At 43.6% G+C, this 17,988-nt stretch overlaps 1 protein-coding gene across 2 annotated transcripts in view; it reads left to right on the top strand.

The window, feature by feature from the left end:
• LOC125717012 (CUGBP Elav-like family member 5) overlaps positions 1-17,988 on the top strand; it is a 109,498-nt gene that overhangs the window by 88,085 nt on the left and 3,425 nt on the right. The window contains exons 4-9 of one of the 2 annotated variants that reach the window (XM_048989920.1): positions 3,196-3,321; positions 4,705-4,784; positions 7,553-7,699; positions 12,405-12,549; positions 17,025-17,237; positions 17,648-17,734. In XM_048989920.1, the coding sequence (XP_048845877.1) occupies positions 3,196-3,321; positions 4,705-4,784; positions 7,553-7,699; positions 12,405-12,549; positions 17,025-17,237; positions 17,648-17,734 (798 nt within the window). Of the gene's footprint in view, positions 1-3,192; positions 3,322-4,704; positions 4,785-7,552; positions 7,700-12,404; positions 12,550-17,024; positions 17,238-17,647; positions 17,735-17,988 lie in introns of both variants that reach the window. The other variant, XM_048989919.1, reaches the window with a different exon arrangement.

Genomic DNA, 17,988 nt, shown 5'->3' with positions numbered 1-17,988 from the left:
CCGTCCACATTGGAAGGGCTTGCGGGCACAGACTCCCCATGATCTGGGAAAACTGCATGAAATCTTTTGGTTCCCTTGGTCTGCTTGGTGAGGGGAGTGAAGCTGAACGAGAGATATAAAGATCATTGTGATATTTAACGTGAGAGGCTGCCATAAACCAGCACTGCATCTATATTTTGTCCATTTATGAGTTACAAAATTTTTGGGTGTCGTCTGCAGCTTTTGCAAAACTCCCCAAAAATTCCCATCTCATGCGTTATGCCGAGCCCACAATATACTGAGTAAAACTGATCAACTAGCCCAGAGTCAAAACAGACATCTTAGGCAATGAAGTTGTATAAATTTGATGTGTATGAATGACCTGTAAACAAGGAAACAGCTTTTGTCAAAATCTCCTCTTGAACATGGTGTTGACTTATTCGAGGTTCTCCTCTTTGGGGCGCTCACACCCAGAAAGCAGTTCAGCTTTGCAAGGGAAGCCTTGTAAAGCACAGGAGGTCTGAGGGTGCCTGCAAAATTCAACATCATAATTCACCAAAAGCGAGCATATCCCCTCATTCCCTCCAATTATGAATGAAACTATCGGCGTGGAATTTATGAGCCGCGATACAAATGCGCGCTGGGCAGCTTTGGGGAGAGCAAACCTTTGTGTAATATCTGGGGCTCCCTACACATGGCTATAAAAGTGCAAGGAGCCTTTCAGCCTTCAACACTGCTTCAGGAAGTCAGGTTGAGTTAATGTGGAATCACAAAAAAACTCTGACATGCTTTAATGCGTATCCATACGGGTTATTTATTTATTATCTCCTCAACTTTACCCTATACAGCATGTTTGCGGCTCGACACTCTTGGCATTGCAGTTTTGCGAGTAAAAGCTGCAGGAAGGAGAGGCATGCTAGCAGTTTCTGATATTATTGAATAAATATGAATACACATAATGCATCCAAATGGGACTTTTCAGTGCAATGAATAGGTAGTAGGAGACCAAGGTAGAAAACATACACCTGTCCTGGACGGGTCATTGTCAGATCAAAGCCAAGCTCTGGTTTGAGCTACATCAGCATCTTAATCATGCACTTAATGTTGAAAAATATTGTTTCATACTAAAATATTATTTCATGTCTGTGTCTACTGCGAATACACCATTCAAGCTTGGACCCATGACCTTTAATAGTGTTACCTACTGCTCCAATATGCCCTTTGTTAGATTTCGTGTTATTAATCTTACAGTAGTTGTGGTAGTGGGATTCTGGGAACATCAGGGAAACTGGACACTATGAATGTTTCCGTACCGTAAGCATAACATTCGGTAAATGTTCTTAGAATGAAAAATCGTGAACGGGGAAAATGGCCCGGCGTGCTTCCCTCGGCATGCCTTTGATAAACTGCTAACACTACCCTCTGCTCACATTTCCTGTCTGTTAAGATGTGGCAACGTTTACTAGGACAAATCAGTTGTGATATGAAGCTAAGAACTGTCATTTCTTCTGTTTTGGCTGATTCTTAAGAAGCTCTGATTATCTCACATCAGTGTAAATTTTCTCAAGTTTGTTGCTTCACTTGCAAGTGTACGGTGGTTATTTTCACACTGAAATTGCTTTTGCCGTGTGTAAGCGAAGAACAAATTAATTGTGAAACAAAAGGAATACCCTCCTATGATACTTGACCTCATTCATGCGTTTGTGGGTGACGTGAAAAGCGTGTGAAGTACAGTGTAATCATGTGAGAGACGGGGATGAGGGCTCGGGGGGGGGGGGGGGTCCATGTCCTTTAAAACACTCTCACACACAGGCCTGCGAAACACAACAGAGGCATCTATATACCAGAAGTGAAGCTAGGCTTCAATGACCTCCATTACGACAGATTTTTGAGCTATAATCCATTAGAAAATATTACAGTTCAGTAAAATATATTGTAATCAGTCTTGATTGATGGATGGATGGATGGATGGATGGATGGATGGATGGATGGAAGGCTTATTCTATGTTCTGCTTCCTATACAGTACCACACAAATGTCTGGACACACGAGGTTATGTAGTAAGTGTTATCTAGTGAATAAGGAGAGAGATGGAGTGCTGTAACAGATGACCTGGCCCCCCATCCCCTCAACCTAAACCCTAAGGCACTGGTTCAGGATGCCCTGATAGCCAAACGGCCCAGATCTTGTGGAAACTCCTTCAGGCCTCTTGGAGAAGCATTCCAGGTGGCTACATCAGGAAGCCGGTTGAAGGAATGCCAAGAGTCTGCAATGCTGTCATCGAAGCTAAGGGAGTGCAAAATTTGAGAAAATGTTTAAATGCTGAACACTTCCCTTCTCAATATATTACTTCTTTGCCCCGGGGCCTTTCGCTATAAGGTGAATAACAAGCTAAAATAGAGACAAGCACATCGAAAGCAAGTGAATGCAGACTTTTAAGTGGGACCACATGTAGTATTGAAGGTGCATGGGTCAGTATTTCAGTGGGAATCCACTTATATTATAGTTAAGACCAACATCTCAGATTGGACTTCAACTCACTGCTCTGTGTGGATGAGTGATAGGCTGTGGCAGGTGTCACGCTGACAGGGGCCCCGTTTTGATCCATACTCATCGCTTACCTGGGGGGCACACTGGTACCCCCTGTGGTTCTCACAGAGGTATATTGTGTGCCGCAGGGGGTGACCGAGTCAGAAAGGGCTTCGGGTTCGTGAGTCTTGCTGAGATTCCATAGAGCCTGGGGGGGGGGGGCGCATCTGCAATGATGAGGGTGCCACTCCTTTGGTGCCAACCCAAGAGCAAAAAAAAAAATAGAAAAGTTTCCTCTGTGCAGCAATAAGATGATGTCCGGTTTAGTTGTAGACCTGCTGACGCTCACCATGAATCTGCTGGTGCACGCGGTCAAGCCCCCCCTACCAGCGGGGCTCCAAGTTTGCCTTGGGCGGATGCGTGTAAACAGACCCAGTGAATGTTTTATGAAATGCTTGCCTAGGCACTGGGCAGGGGGCAAAACCGTCTGAACTTCACCGCAACTCCAGAACTTCCAGGATTTAGCTCTGCAGTTGGTCTATCTGTGCTGGCATCTGATAAGTTCTGCCTCATGCTCCTGACCACTTTCCAGACTGATATATTTTGAACATTTTCAACGCTTGAAAAAAAAAAAAAATAAATAAATAAAAAGCAGGTTTAACCCCTTGCCTGTTTCTTGTTCCAGAAGATAGGAAGCTGTTTGTGGGAATGCTGAACAAACAGCAAACTGAAGAGGATGTGTACCGGTTGTTTGAACCCTACGGAGTCATCGAGGAGTGTACCGTCCTGAGAGGTCCTGACGGAAACAGCAAAGGTCAGTCTTGCTGAGCCCTGGCAGAAGTCCTAAGTGCACTTATTTTATCCTCTCTGATTTCAAGGCAGTAAAACACTGACATAAATCTTCATTATTTTTCTGCTGTAGCCACCTTTTTCTGCAACAAAGAATTACATCCTACTCTCATGAGTGACAGCATGAGGCACAGTGTGGTTTAAATAAGTTTTATGTGTTTTACAATTGCACTTTAACAAGGTATTAGAAACACACAGCTACAACATGTATCCGATCCAACCGACGGATTTATGGAGGAAGAGAGCGAAGCACTTATGCAATCTTCTGATTCAGTGCTGCATCTAACACGTCGGAATGACTTTCCAGAGAGAGTGCGGTTCAATTAGCAGCTTGGCTGCGAGATCCCAGCACTTTTCACCTTGATCCCTGGGGGCAGGACTGGCGTTACAGGAGACGGCGTTACAGGAGATGACGGTACAGGAGACGGTGTTACGGGAGACGGCATTACAGGAGACGACATTACAGGAGACGACATTACAGGAGACGGCGTTACGGGACGTGGTCCCCAGTAGCGTTTCTCGAAAATTGCCGTGGAATTATTCCCGCAGCCAAAGTGACAGCTCTCTGCCTCACAGACATTTGCGGTCAAATGAAAGTCGAAGGGGAAAAAAAATGGATGTCGAAACAATTTCAGAGTTATATGAAAATATGTGACTGGGAATGTAATGTGCATGTTACATTTCAAATCTGTTCCATATCCTGTAAATTAATTTTTTTGGATATGCGTGTGAATGTGTGTGTCTTTACAGCCTGTGATGTGAAAATCTATTTGTGTATCTCTTTTGACAGGCTGCTTTGTGACATTCTGGCTGTGTGTTTATCACAGTCTGTGTGGGTCAGATATACATTACATGATGGGGACCAAATGTCCCCAAATGTGATTAAAAACCTGTTATTCAAATGTCGTGGGGACCATTTTCTATTTTATAAAAACCTGTGATTGCAGTCAATAAACTAAAAATGCCAAAAGACTAGTATTTTGTTTGGTTACGTAGGGTTAAGATTAGGGCTGGTTAGGGGTTAAGGTTGTCATTGCTGGGATTAGGGTTTTGCTCATGGAAATGAATGGACGGTCCCCACAAAGACAAGAGTACAGGTCTGTGTGTGCATCTGTGCCTGTGTGTTCCTGCAGGCTGTGCCTTTGTCACGATCTCTGTGCCTGTGTGTTCCTGCAGGCTGTCCCTTTGTCACGATCTCTGTGCCTGTGTGTTCCTGCAGGCTGTGCCTTTGTCACGATCTCTGTGCCTGTGTGTTCCTGCAGGCTGTGCCTTTGTCACGATCTCTGTGCCTGTGTGTTCCTGCAGGCTGTGCCTTTGTCACGATCTTTGTGCCTGTGTGTTCTTGCAGGTTGTGCCTTTGTGAAGTTTTCTACACATGTTGAGGCTCAGTCTGCGATCAGTGCACTACACGGGAGCCAGACCATGCCAGTAAGTACATCGCGACAACACACAGGCGAACATGTACACACATAAAAGCTCACAGAAGCACAAAAATACACTTACAGTAATTCTGCAAAAAAATAAAAAATTATGGGCATTGCCTTTACATTTTTCTTTATCTAATGCATGCATGCCAAATTGTTTTTAATATAAACTTTTTATTGCAAGAACTGCAAAGCTTTTATTTCCATTGATTAAATATTGTTATTATTTATATTCAACGAGAATTTCTCGTTGCATCTCTACCTTGCATGACAAATAATATATTTTTCTCAGTTAAACTGACATATTATTCTATACGATATAAGATATTTGCAATTAATATAAGACAAGAAACAAAGTAATTTAAATGATATTAAACACTAGTAAAATCATACTGTGAATTAAGTGGATGTTTAGAAATCAACAGGCTCTTAAAACAGCTATATAAAATAAACTCCACCAAAGTTACCCTCTTTTATTGTAGTTTCATACAAGCTGCAGCTGTTTCACATGATTCCAGACAAGCACAGTTTCTATTGCCACGATTTGTATCCACAAATGGGCAAGTCGTCCCCAGACACCGAACACACACACATTTTTGAGCTCCAAGCGCAGAGATAAAGTGGCAGAAAATGGTTTAGATTGCAGGACATTTAATTTTGAAAAATCAAGCATTCATACACACATGTACAAATCAGATAAAATGTACTTAGTGGAGTATATGTGGTTTAGCTTTATCTGAAAATGCAGACTCCCAGTGAAGCAGGACAGTGTCCACAGAGGAATTTGACTCAGCAGTATGAGCCTGTCCATAGGTGCGAACCATATTTGAACATAACCAGAATGTTTAAATCAATTAACCCAGAAATTGTAATTATTTACATGTGTGGTTATAACCTGCACATCTCATATAATCCACACAACATATTTTCCACACAGACATTTCCTTTCTATTAAGTCTCCTGATCACGTCATTTACTCATTCAGATCTCTCCTTGCCATTTTGTTATTAATTGTAATTGCAGTCTTTGGCTCCCAAAAGGATACTAAACACAAATGTTTGGTGTTTTATGTTATTGTATATTAAAGTGTTAATAATTAAAAAGCAACCAATGAGACTGCTTGCCAATGAACTTTTTAACTCAGAACAGCTCTTTCGGAGCTGTCATTTAAGTTTCAATGCATTACTAGGTGAAATGAATGTTTTACGTTTTACTGGTTGTTTCTAAGGTGATATATATAAACAAATAAATAACATGAATGATGTCCCAGAGTTTTACACTTTATATTTCTTCATATCCAGTCATTGCTCCATCCACCTTCTCTCCATAACTGCTTATTGGGTACAGGGTTCTAGAAAACCCAAAACCTATCCCTGAAATCACACAGCGTGAGGCAGCGGAAATCCTAGACCAGGGGCAGCCAATCTTATCCGCAAAGGGCCGGTGTGTGTATGCAGGTTTTCACTGCAACTCCCTAATTAGGTCACTGATTAGAGGACTGATTGGCTGAAGAGTCCTCACACCTGGGTTTGAACAGCTGACCTGAAGGTCATCCCAAAGACCTGCATACACACCGGCCCTTAGCGGATAAGATTGGACACCCCTGTCCTAGACAGAATGCCAGTTTATCACAAAAACTCAAATGAAGTTCTGAAATGTATCATTGCTAAATACACAATCGCAAAAAAAAAAATACCCTTCACTGTACTGCATGTATTGACATTTCAGAAAATGCGGAATGGAAACACGCGACATGTGAAATCAGTAGGACAGATAAGGGTCCGATGCCAATTTATCCTCTTTGCAGGGATATGAGATGGGAAATGACAAGGCTGCAGGGGAAACCCAGAATGAAGCTGGCAAAAAGACCAAAAAACACCAGCCAGCCAGTTTTTGCTCTAGGTCACGTTGCGAAGCAAATCGAAATACGTCAGTATATACAAAATATCAGGAAAGAGGGGCAGGTGGGAACCAGTCAGTGACACTCTCACTATTTGCACACAACATTATTCATGTGTTTGATTAATTGAGCAATTATGGTAATCATCTTTGAAACAAGTGTTAATAATGCACTTCAAGGGAAGTGTTCTGTAATTATCGTAGAGCGACTCCTATGTTTTACGCACTGGAGGAAAATCCGTTGAACTGTACAGCTTGCAAACCAACAGATAATATACTATCTGTGCTAATTAAGATGCCACTGGAAATTTTCTATGACAGCGGTTTCCAGCCTGGTGTCTGTGACCCCCTGGGTGTCTGCAGTGCAGCTGCAGGGGGTCTGCAGAGACGCATTATAAAATGATAAAGTGGTGTTTCCCAGCCCAGGCCTCAGGGACCTCCAGACAGTCCATGTTTTACTCACTATGATAAAGGAAGAGAAAGAAATGACTCAAGCCAACCCAGCCCAGGACATTAGTTAGTTAGTTAGTTAGTTAGTTAGTGATCACACGTTAGCAGTAGGGGGGGTTCCTAGCTCAGGTCTCTTTCTTGAAAAACTAAAAAGCCATTGTATAAAATCTACCCTATGTTCTAGGAATCCTAGAACATAGAAATTTTCCTCGGTATTGCGACTGAAGCTAACTGGGAGTGAGTGTAGCTGTGGGTATTGCTAAGTGGAGGTGAATGTGGCTGCGAATATCGCTAACTGGGAGTGAGTGTAGCTGTGGGTATTGCTAAGTGGAGGTGAATGTGGCTGCGAATATCGCTAACTGGGAGTGCGGCCACAAGGCATGGGAGGTGGCAGGAGCGATGCTAATCTGCTACTCTTGCCAGGGTGCTTCCTCCAGCCTGGTGGTGAAGTTCGCCGACACAGACAAGGAGCGCACCATCCGTCGCATGCAGCAGATGGTCGGCCAGTTCGGCATCTTCAACCCGGCTATTGCCCTGCCCTTCAGCACCTACAGCACCTATGCCCACGCTGTAAGTCTGCCCCGCTCCCACCGGCAGACTGGACAATCCTAAGACAATATTCCCAGACTGCCCCATTTCAGTCCCTCGCTGGGGGCGATTCTAGGATTTAAGGTGTAGGAAATAAGAGGGGCCATAATTCATACACAGAAGCAAACCTTATCATTAACCAATTACATGTTTTGAATCGATGAGTGACAGGTGAAGGGGCACGCTGGTGGCCAATCAGCTTTAAGCTGGTGCCGGTACCCTTGTGGCCCCGCCCCTGTCCCTCACCACCCTGTCTCACACCATACTTTATTGCTCCGTGTCCCCACGCTCCTACTCGGCGTGACTTGTGCATCCAAGGCCAAGATGGAATGACAGTGACAGAGCGATGATGGTCGCCCAATAAAACCATCGGCCTCCTTCAGGGCTTCCAGTCCTACAGGAACTGCAGCTTTTAGAAGCAGAATGGCTTCCAGAGCAGGTGCCCTTCAGATAGCAATAAATACTTCAGCTCCTTCTGCTGTGAGTTAATGTATATGTGTACAGACACACACACACACACACACACACACACACACGCACGCATACACTGACAGGGTTTAATCATGTAGGCTGAGCAGCCCAGAATAGCTATAATATTGTTCGGTCACACACCCTCTCACACAATGGAGACCAGAGCAGGGAGCAGAGCATTGTGGGTAGTCACTCCCCCTTAACAAGCACCCCCACCCTCCGTGCACCATTCCCTCACTGGCCTCAAGGTCTCCATAATGTCTTCCTACTTTCTGCTCTAGTATTTCACTATGAAAAATGACTCTTCATGTTTGTTAAAATGAAAGAAAAATTAATGGCCACGCACAATGTCCTTGTCAGCTGTGTTTTGAAAGAGCCTTTGAATGACGCATTACCATAATTACACTGGCTGTTTCATAAATACTCAGAAATTGACCCCTGTTCACATGTCAGTTTAACCGTGCTGCTCAGTAATCACAAAGCCCCCCCAGGAGGGTCTGTTCAAAGGACTTCATAGCGACGTTTGCGGGGGACAGATCATCACATTTTGTATGACTGGCTAGTAATTACATACCTGTCACATTCAACTTCTATTTCTGTAGATATTTAAGTAACATATTTCTCTGTTTGTCAAATCTTTGTGATTTAGTGGAATACAACTATGACAATAAGAAAGAAAATTAGCAAAATAAGAGTAAAGCTTATAAATATGTGTGTGAGAGGGTGTCAGTTATAAGCAGATTAAGTGTTCAGTTTTGATTTATTAATTTTACCCAGAATGCTGTTCTCACGCAATTCTGGGGGTCCTTAATCTACTGTACGATGATTCTTTTCCAGCCACATAAGTCCCGCTGTTATTTGTACGTAAACTCAGCCCGTTGTTTTGCTGCTCATCATCTCCTCCCGCTTTTCACGCCGAAGCAGCACTGAAAAGGGAAAATGTGCTTCTGTTTGGCTTCTGTAGCGGTAGCTCACGGGAGGAACACGCCAAATCGTCCATCCCCTTTGCTCCATGCTCACACCTGTCATTTCAGCTTTGACGCAGAATGACGGCGAATCAGGGTATCCACCTCTTTGCTGCCATCTTTCATCTGTTCATGTTTCTGTACACTTCTGATGAGGGGGGGAGGTATTACCTTAAACGGTGTCCCAAACAACCCCGGAGAGATTTTCTCCATCCATATGCCCATGAAATGGACCCTAGAGCCTTTGTGATGCGGGCCGAACCAGCACAATTATGTTTCTTTTGCGCCCCCTACAGGTTAATCCGGGGGTTGGCTCACATGATGTAAAATGTGATGTAAATGACATGACATGTACATGAATTTTTAACTGTGGACAACGTGCTACAGGGATATTAGCTCGCAGGGTTGACCTGAAATCTTGGATTTCAGAGATAATTGTGATTTCTTTTGATCATAGGCGCCAGTGATTGATATGTGTCATAATGTCAACTGAGCAGTAAGCCAATAAACACATACTAGAAATCTAAGCTCGCTGAACGCATCAGTCTGTACACACCCATTCATTGTCACTGCTGGTGTTTTTTGTTCTGCTCAAGCAATGTATAAACATTTTCATGATAAGTGTAATAATTTTTGCTATCATCTATTTTTCTGGTTTTGGACGTGGACTTTCCACATGCCTTGTCCTTTTATACACATTGTTTAGGGAATCCAATGTTATGGTAAAATTGGTGGTGTCGGGTCTTTCAAGTATGGACCTGAAAGTACATAAAACCGGGTTATAAAGCTAGACTTGTAAATACAAATTGGACTTCAATCAGATTGGAGTGGGTTGGTGACATCATAAATGTAGGGGGACAATGACAATGTGAATTAAAACCATCCAACTTCTCAGATGCTGTGTAACACCGTTTTGATATATAACATCTGTGTGTGAGTTAGACACCAGCTGCCGTCAAGATGATGGAAAATGTGTGGGGAAAGTGCTGCGATTTCAAATGATTATCTTAAAATATCAGTTATGTGGCCATTGTACCGTCAGTATTGCTTTTTAAATTGGGTTCAGTTTAACCTGTCTGGGTCCAAGTCGAGCAGCACGAGCAGCTCAGACCCAGCTGAATTGTGCTGGACCCGGAGAGATGGCTCAGTCCCACGAGCCCAGGGGACCACAATAGCTGCGGCTCCTAATGTGCAGATAAAGGGCAGCCATCTGCCTGGGTAACCGCACTTGGTTGATAAATTAGGCCACTGTTGCCCTCTGTTGGCCAACCTTCCTCATGACACACATCCGAGGATTACAGATTACATAAAGAGTCCTGTAACTCATTTATAATCTGTAGAGCAGATTACACTCCCTTTATGTGCAAATACCACCTCCAGATACTCCAGTTTCCTGCCATAATAGGACACGTAACTTAGACTAATGGGCATTGCTAAAATTCACCCATATTTTGTGCCCTATGATTAGATCCGATTCAGCTTTATTATCATTGTGCAAAGTACAATTACTCAGACAACAAAATGCAGTTTGGCATCTAATCGAAAGTGCTAGACAACTGTACAGTATATACATGGTGTGATAAATACACATTCTATCTATCTATCTATCTATCTATCTATCTATCTATCTATCTATCATGGGATGGATGGATGGATGGATGGGTGGATGATGGATGGATGGATATCAGGTCACATATTGTATTATATGACATCCTATCATTTAATTCAGGACAGAATTTGCTTTGGTGACTTTGCTCAGTCTTGAAGAAGGCCTCCTGTTTGATCACTGAACACAGAGAGGCTTGTTTCTGAAACCAGATCTGAGGAAAATGAATCGCCTTTCCTGCACATTAGCGCTGGTCCTCCTGACTATCTGCAGCCGCGTCCTTGAGTGGCCTCCTCTCCTTCTCTCAGAGTTGAATCGGTATGACGAAGGATTTCCAAATCTGATAAAGAGCCCTTTTCTTCCTCTTAGGTTCGGGGAGGAATATTTGATTGAGTGCAGTGGAGAGGCCAAAGGGCTAAGTACAGCATGACAAGAAAGGAGAATGAGGAGAAAGAAGAAGCAAACGGGGCCCAGAACGGTCATCAGAAGATGCTGTGATAGACGCAAACACAACGGCGCGCTCTCTGCACTAACCCCATCACTTTCTGGCAGAGTGCCCAGTATCGATAGATGAGATCCCATCCCTGCCCCGCCCCCCCTGCCCCTGACCCCTGTGACCCCCACCCCCTGACTCACGGTCACGTGTGAGAGTTCAGTGAGTCGTGGCCGGAGGTTCAGTGCCACCCAGATAATTGCCATGTGATAAAGAGGCAATTGCATGTGTGTTGACCGGGGTGGTGTGAGGGAGGGGGGGGGCTGGAATAATGCCATCAGGTGGCTATAAAAAATCAGACGCTGAAGTGGGAAGTGTGAGCGGGGTGGGGGGGGGGGGCAAGGCCCCGTTTCTACCCTCCATCCCTTTTTTTTATTAAGAGAGAGAAAAGGTTACAGCCGCAGTAATGAAAACTGAGCCCAAAGCAATTCCACTTTCCTGTCCATGGCAGACATTCGAAGTCTACTTGCGGTCAGAGAATAAATAAATCATGCCCCCCCCCCCCCCCCAAAAAAAAAAAAAAAAAAAAAAAAAAAAAACGGACTTCCCTTGTAGCAAAAATAATGCGCAAGGCCAAATAAAATGACTGTCATCCCCCGGAAATCACCAGCTGCTGGAAGCGCATTCATTTAGGTGGAGGACGCACTTTGGCTCCCAGACTGAATCTGCATGCGAGGCTGCATAATTGACAGCAGACATGACTTCCGTCGGATGGTCTTCCCAATCCTTCACAATGTGATTATGACCATCTGCTTTATTTCTGCATCCTTCCTTCTAGAAGATCATAGTAGGTGGCGTTTCTTAACCTGGTCCTTGGGGACCCCAAGACGGTCCACATTTTTGATCCCTCCATACTCCCTACCAGACAGTCCACGTTTTTGTTGCAGCTGGAAGGGAGCAAAATTGTAAACTGCCTGGCTGGCAGCTCGGAGGGAGCAAAAATGTGGAATGCCTGGCAGGCAATTCGGAGGATGCAAAAATATGGATTGTCTGGGGGTCCCCGAGAACCAGGTTGGGAAACACTGGTCTAAGTGACTGAGACCAAGGACTGAGAGAGGAGCAAGGTGCTGTATGAGTCAGGCTTGAGAGATGTCGAAATGTGTGACTGACATCTCTGTCTCTATCTCTTCCTCCTCCTCTTCTTTCCTGCAGCTGATGCAGCAGCAGGCTGCCATCATGGCCGCCACGCATGGGAGCTACATGACGCCCAGTGTGGCATTCCCCACCACTCAGATCCACCAGGTGGGGGCACTCAACATAAACGGGCTGCCACCCACCTCCATAACCCCCGTGTCAGGTGAGTAACTTCATTCTGCCCTTTACATTCAAGGAAAATCATACCCATTTCCTTTGTGCTGATTTATTCAATTATGAATTATATAGGTGTCATTGTGTTGAATTGCTTTTGTTCCATGATTGGTTTTTGTGCGCTGTGTTGTGTTGTGCTTCGAGCAGAGTATCAAAAACTTTTGAATGTTTTGCTGATCGCTGTGTATTTGTTTCACTAAATAAATGATAGTCAGTTGCCTACCTATCTCGTGTTGCTCAACCATGTTTGTACCTTTTGTGCATGTGTGTAACTTGCCATTTTTATTGCCAATCATTTGCAAATATTATAAATGCTTGTCTTCCCACCAAATAGCCACAGTAAATCATTACATTCACTTGACTATTTATCTCTCTCCTTATGATGCAATCAGACCCTCGATCAGGTTGTAATACTGAAGAGCTCGGCTATTGTTTAAGAGGTAAACAGTCAAAGCATTTTTGACCATTTATATTTAGTCAGAAGTCCAAGCTAGAAGTCAGAGTAGTTAAGGGTTATTCTGAAGTATATTTTTCTTTTCTATAACATACTAGGAGTCGAATCATTTATCCTTTCACTGCCCATCTGTGCACAGTAGCTGAATTTTGATGTTATTTTCCGTTTCTCCTGCTTTATGCAGTCGTCTTTGCGGAATTTTATCCCTGCTTACACAGGGCTTTGCTGTTGCTGGTGCTTTTTATACTGGGAAAACTGGGAATGTGATTTTCCACAGCAGCCTTGACTTCGCTCTGTCATTTAATCTACAACAGAGCGATACAGGTCTTGGTGTGAGAGTAACCCTGCGAAGCTAAACTGGCTGTAAAGCTGAAATGTCTCTGAGAGAAGAAAAAATATATACAGTAGATATATGTGTGTCTGTGTGTGTGTGTGTGTGTATGTGTGTGTGTGTGTGTGTGGAATGATCTTTCTTTGGGCCCTGAAGCCATTTCCACTTCAGTGAGGGGCCGAACAGGCCTGCAAATGAGGTCACATGATCTGAGACTGTGGTCTGCCCTTCCAGGCTGCAGAGACAGAGAGAATATTGTTAATAATTGTCTTGAGGTGAATGAAAGGACCTTAATTCCATGCCCTTTAATCTTCCTTCATTCCCACAGCATCCTTAATATGAGACACATTAATACTGAGTCGCATTAGTCCTTTTATCAGGCAGCACAATGGCTCAGTGCCTAACACCTCCAGGGCTGGGGGGGGGGGGGGGGGGCTCATGTCTCACTCCCTCTGTGAGTGCACGCGTGTGTGTGTGTGTGTGTGTGTCTGTCTGTCTGTCTGTCTGTCTGTCTTTGCCTGTTTTCCCTGTGTTACACAGCTTTCCTTTGGGTGCTACAAATTCCTGCCCCAGACCAAAGACCATTATGTAACATTCACACTTTAGCAGTTTTATTATTATAGTGAAATGTAAATGTAGCCTGTTGAGTAGTCTTAGGATCTTTGGATCAAAGAAAAAAAGTGTCTAAATATATGGAATTGAGCAGCTGGTTATAGGGAGGGAAACTGCCCATACAGGATGTGTGTAGAGCAGTGTTTCCCAATCCGGTCCACAGGGACCCACAGCTGGTCCACACACACAGACAGTCCATGAAAATGTGGACCGGATTGGGAAACACTGCTCTGGACCTTCAAGAGGAGACGCCGTGTGGTGAGAATGTCACAGACCATGTACCATCGATACCCTGTACTCTGTGACTGCTCTCTGTAGTGCCTCGCTATCCTGTGCTGAGCGGCTGCCATGCCAAGGTATAATGCAGCTCCTGAGGTGGATTTTGTGGTGTACACCATTTGTGAGGGCTGTAGGTGACATCCAGGGCGTCCTCAGATGCTTCAGGAAGTAGAGGTACCAAAGGAGCTTCATGACAGCAGCTGAAGCCTGGTGTGATCACTTAAGGTCCGCAGTGAGGGTGACTCCCGGGAGTTTACACACACACACACACACACACACACACCCAGCCCTGGCTTCCCACAGTCAGTGAGCACCTCCATAGTCTTACTGACGTCCAGAGAGAGAGGTTGTCGTGCCCTGACACAAACTTCTCAAAGGTTCTCCGATAATCAGGAGAAAGTTCTGGAATTTAGTAAAGCAGTCACTCAAAGTTATACCAAGAAGTGCAATAAACAGTCGCACGCAACCTACATGTAATCTACATGTAAATGACAGGCCATGCGTGTGTATAACTCAGCTCCCGTTGTTTTATAATGGCATTTAGTTTTAGAAAAATAAATGAGAGCATCTTTGATTTAATGTGAATTTCACACTTTGATGGAAGCACAAATGAGTGATTACTGTGGGCGCAATGCTTCCCATTTGGATGCATCATCTCATTGTTCATCTGAATGTATAATTAGCACAATAAATACTTTGCAAACGGAGAGTCATTTCAGGGACTCGGTGTCTTCAGCTCAGGTCGAGGCTGTAAAACTGTAATTGCGCATTGATTGAAAAGTTATTTATATTCTCTGTTCATGAAATATCCAGTAAATGTATAAGTGGTTGACAGATGGATAAATGAATGTGAAGTGTTTTTTAACTTATGATATGAGGCAGTATGAACCGAAAAACTGATTTGGTTTAATACTTGCTAACAGCTGGTGTCTCTATTGGTGCGACCAGTATATGTTAAACAATAACAACATGCTGTTCCTTCATGCTGACTGAAATGTTCGTGTACAATTCTGTCCTGCCAAGGCAAGACACCGAAACTATCTTTCTTTACGACCTGACAGATATCGGGTCTCTTACCCTTTTTCTTGCATTGTAACAAAATATCGTAGTTCAACTACAGTATGCTCAATAATGAATAAATACACCACTGTTCCCCTACCCAGTCCTTGAGGACCCTCAGATGGTCTATGTTTTTGATCTGGGAGGGAGACAAAACATGGACTCTCTAGCAGGGAGCAAAAATGTGGACTGCCTGGCAGGCAGCTCGGAAGGAGCAAAAACATGGACTGTCTGGGGGGTCCCCGAGGACCAGTTTTGGAAACACTGAAGTACACTATGTGGGGAGAGTCAAACTCTGAAGCCATTATTCTCAGTTTCATTGCCAGCATAGTTGCTGCATTTTGCCTTTGGCTTGCCAGGTGCATTTTCTTTGAGCTCATTTTCATGCCTTTCAGAAATGCCCTCCATTACTTAATTAAGACAAAAGTCTGAGAATTTGGTTTGGCAAACATTTGGCAATTAAAATAATGTGTAATTAATTACTGGTGCGTGGAGGGCTAATTAATGCATTTGTATCTTTTATAATACAGACCATAGTTTACGTCACTGCACCTTAATTAAACTGTCTGTTACAGTCTCTGACCACTATGGTCGGATCATCAAAAGGCTAATTCCTCTTGCCAAGTTTAGAACATGTTTTCTCCAAGAATGTTTTATGGGAAATTATATGGAGAATTTGAAATGTCATTAGTCTCTTTATTGTATGCAGTGTATGCAGTTACTGAAACGCTGTGTACTTTTCCTACTGCACAAATGCTTCAGCACATAGTATTCATTCAGCTATTCCTCTGTTTGCTCCCATCTCAAATTCACAGCCCATTCCTCTGTCTCGCTGCATGACTGCATCACAGAAACTCCCAAAACTGATTTAGTTTTCACCCTGTCTTGCGTGGGGGGGGGGGGGGGGGGGGTCTAACAATTTGGGGACCATAAAACAATGCATTTACTTGGCAATCAGGGGTGTTTGTGAGTGACTGCGTGCATCTCATTATGTGGCCGTCATGCCTGTGTGTCTTTGTTCGCATGCAGCCACTTACTGTCCTGCTGGTGTCAGATTGCGGAGACGGCATGCACAGGAGTCTCCATAGCAACCCGTTTATCAGTTCAGTAGCATCTTTGCTGCAGACTGAAGCTGCTCTCAGGTTAACCCTAACTCCAGCCACAAACCACTGGCCATGAACATACGTCCTGAGAGTCACATTGACTTTCTGTCTGACTGAATGCTCCGTGTCTCCTCTGAATACAGTATTTTAAAGCCATACAGTGAAAAAAAAATTACATACATACAAAAAAATTACATGAATGTTTGGTAGCACTTGACCCTGTCATCTATAATGCACTATAATACCTCCATAATGCATGATAATGGTTGGTATAAGCATTAAGGATGCTTTGTACTGCATTATGAAGGTATCTACAGTGCCTTATAGATAAGAGCTTCATAAAGCATTCATAATGCATAATTAACATGGCTATAATGTGTTATACCTTGTTATGAATATAGATGTTTATAATGCTTTATGAATGTGTTATGAATGTGTTCATAGATTCTTATAGATATTTGTAGAAAGTGTTAACGAAAATTTTATCTAAACCCATTTATATGCCAGTAATAAGAGTAATAAGCAGCATTCACAAAGCTCCCCAGTGGGACCCCTCTTACCTGTAGGCTTGTCTTTGCCCCCTGTGCCGGCCGGCTCATGCCCTCCCCCTGGACCCACCCTCCCAGGCCTCAGTTCCCCGCCAGCCAGCATCGCTACCTCCGCCGTGCCCAGCATCGTCACGCCCATCGTGAATGGCTTCGCAGGCCTGCCCCCTCAGCCCAACGGCCACCCGGCGGTAGAGGCCGTCTACACTAACGGCCTGTCCCCCTACTCGGGCCAGAGCCCCACAGCTGCAGACACCCTCCAACAGGCCTTCACTGGAGTGCAGCAGTACACTGGTAAACCCTATCCGCATAGCATCCCTCAAAAACACATTCACTGTATTATATATATGTTAATATATGGTACCACTTTACAATAAGGCTCCCTATGCCACTTATAAATGGTATAAACTGTTATAAATTGTTTATAATTGTCTATTAATGAATTACAAAGCATTGCAAACTAATTAATAAATTAATTATAAGCCATTCATAGACCCTTTATAAGGGTAATTGTATTGCAATGTAGTACTTCATACACTATTTCAATTGCAACGTATTTTAAATGTAGTTATGACTATTATGCAGTCAACCTTGTTTTTATCTTATCAAATCAAGTTTTCACAATGAGAATGATGTGAATATCATTTGCAGCTGCGTTTCTGAAAGAAGCTTAGTTGAAAGCAAATATATTCTCTTTCTGGCAGCTATTTACCCGGCAACTACACTGACCCCTATTGGACAAGCACTGCCACAAGCAGCTCAGGTGATCCAGCAGCAGCAGCAAAGGGAAGGTGAGTGTGAAGCGTTGGCTCCACAAAACTGGACAATGGAATGTTTGGTTATTAAAGGAGCTTATCAATGAATGATACATTTTAAAACAAAACTGTTGTTTGTATTCATTGTTGGCTATGTTGCTGTTTTAATTGCAGAATATACATAGGGATGCAACAATCGATTGTGGTAACAGTGTAAATGCATACTTATTTTATGTGCATTTGCGCTGCTATGAAAACAAAATATAACGCATGTTAATCTTTATATGCTA

Source organism: Brienomyrus brachyistius, chromosome 21 (assembly GCF_023856365.1).
Source record: "Brienomyrus brachyistius isolate T26 chromosome 21, BBRACH_0.4, whole genome shotgun sequence".
In the NCBI taxonomy this organism is placed as follows: Eukaryota; Metazoa; Chordata; class Actinopteri; order Osteoglossiformes; family Mormyridae; genus Brienomyrus; species Brienomyrus brachyistius.
This window is presented reverse-complemented; position numbering and strand designations above follow the sequence as displayed.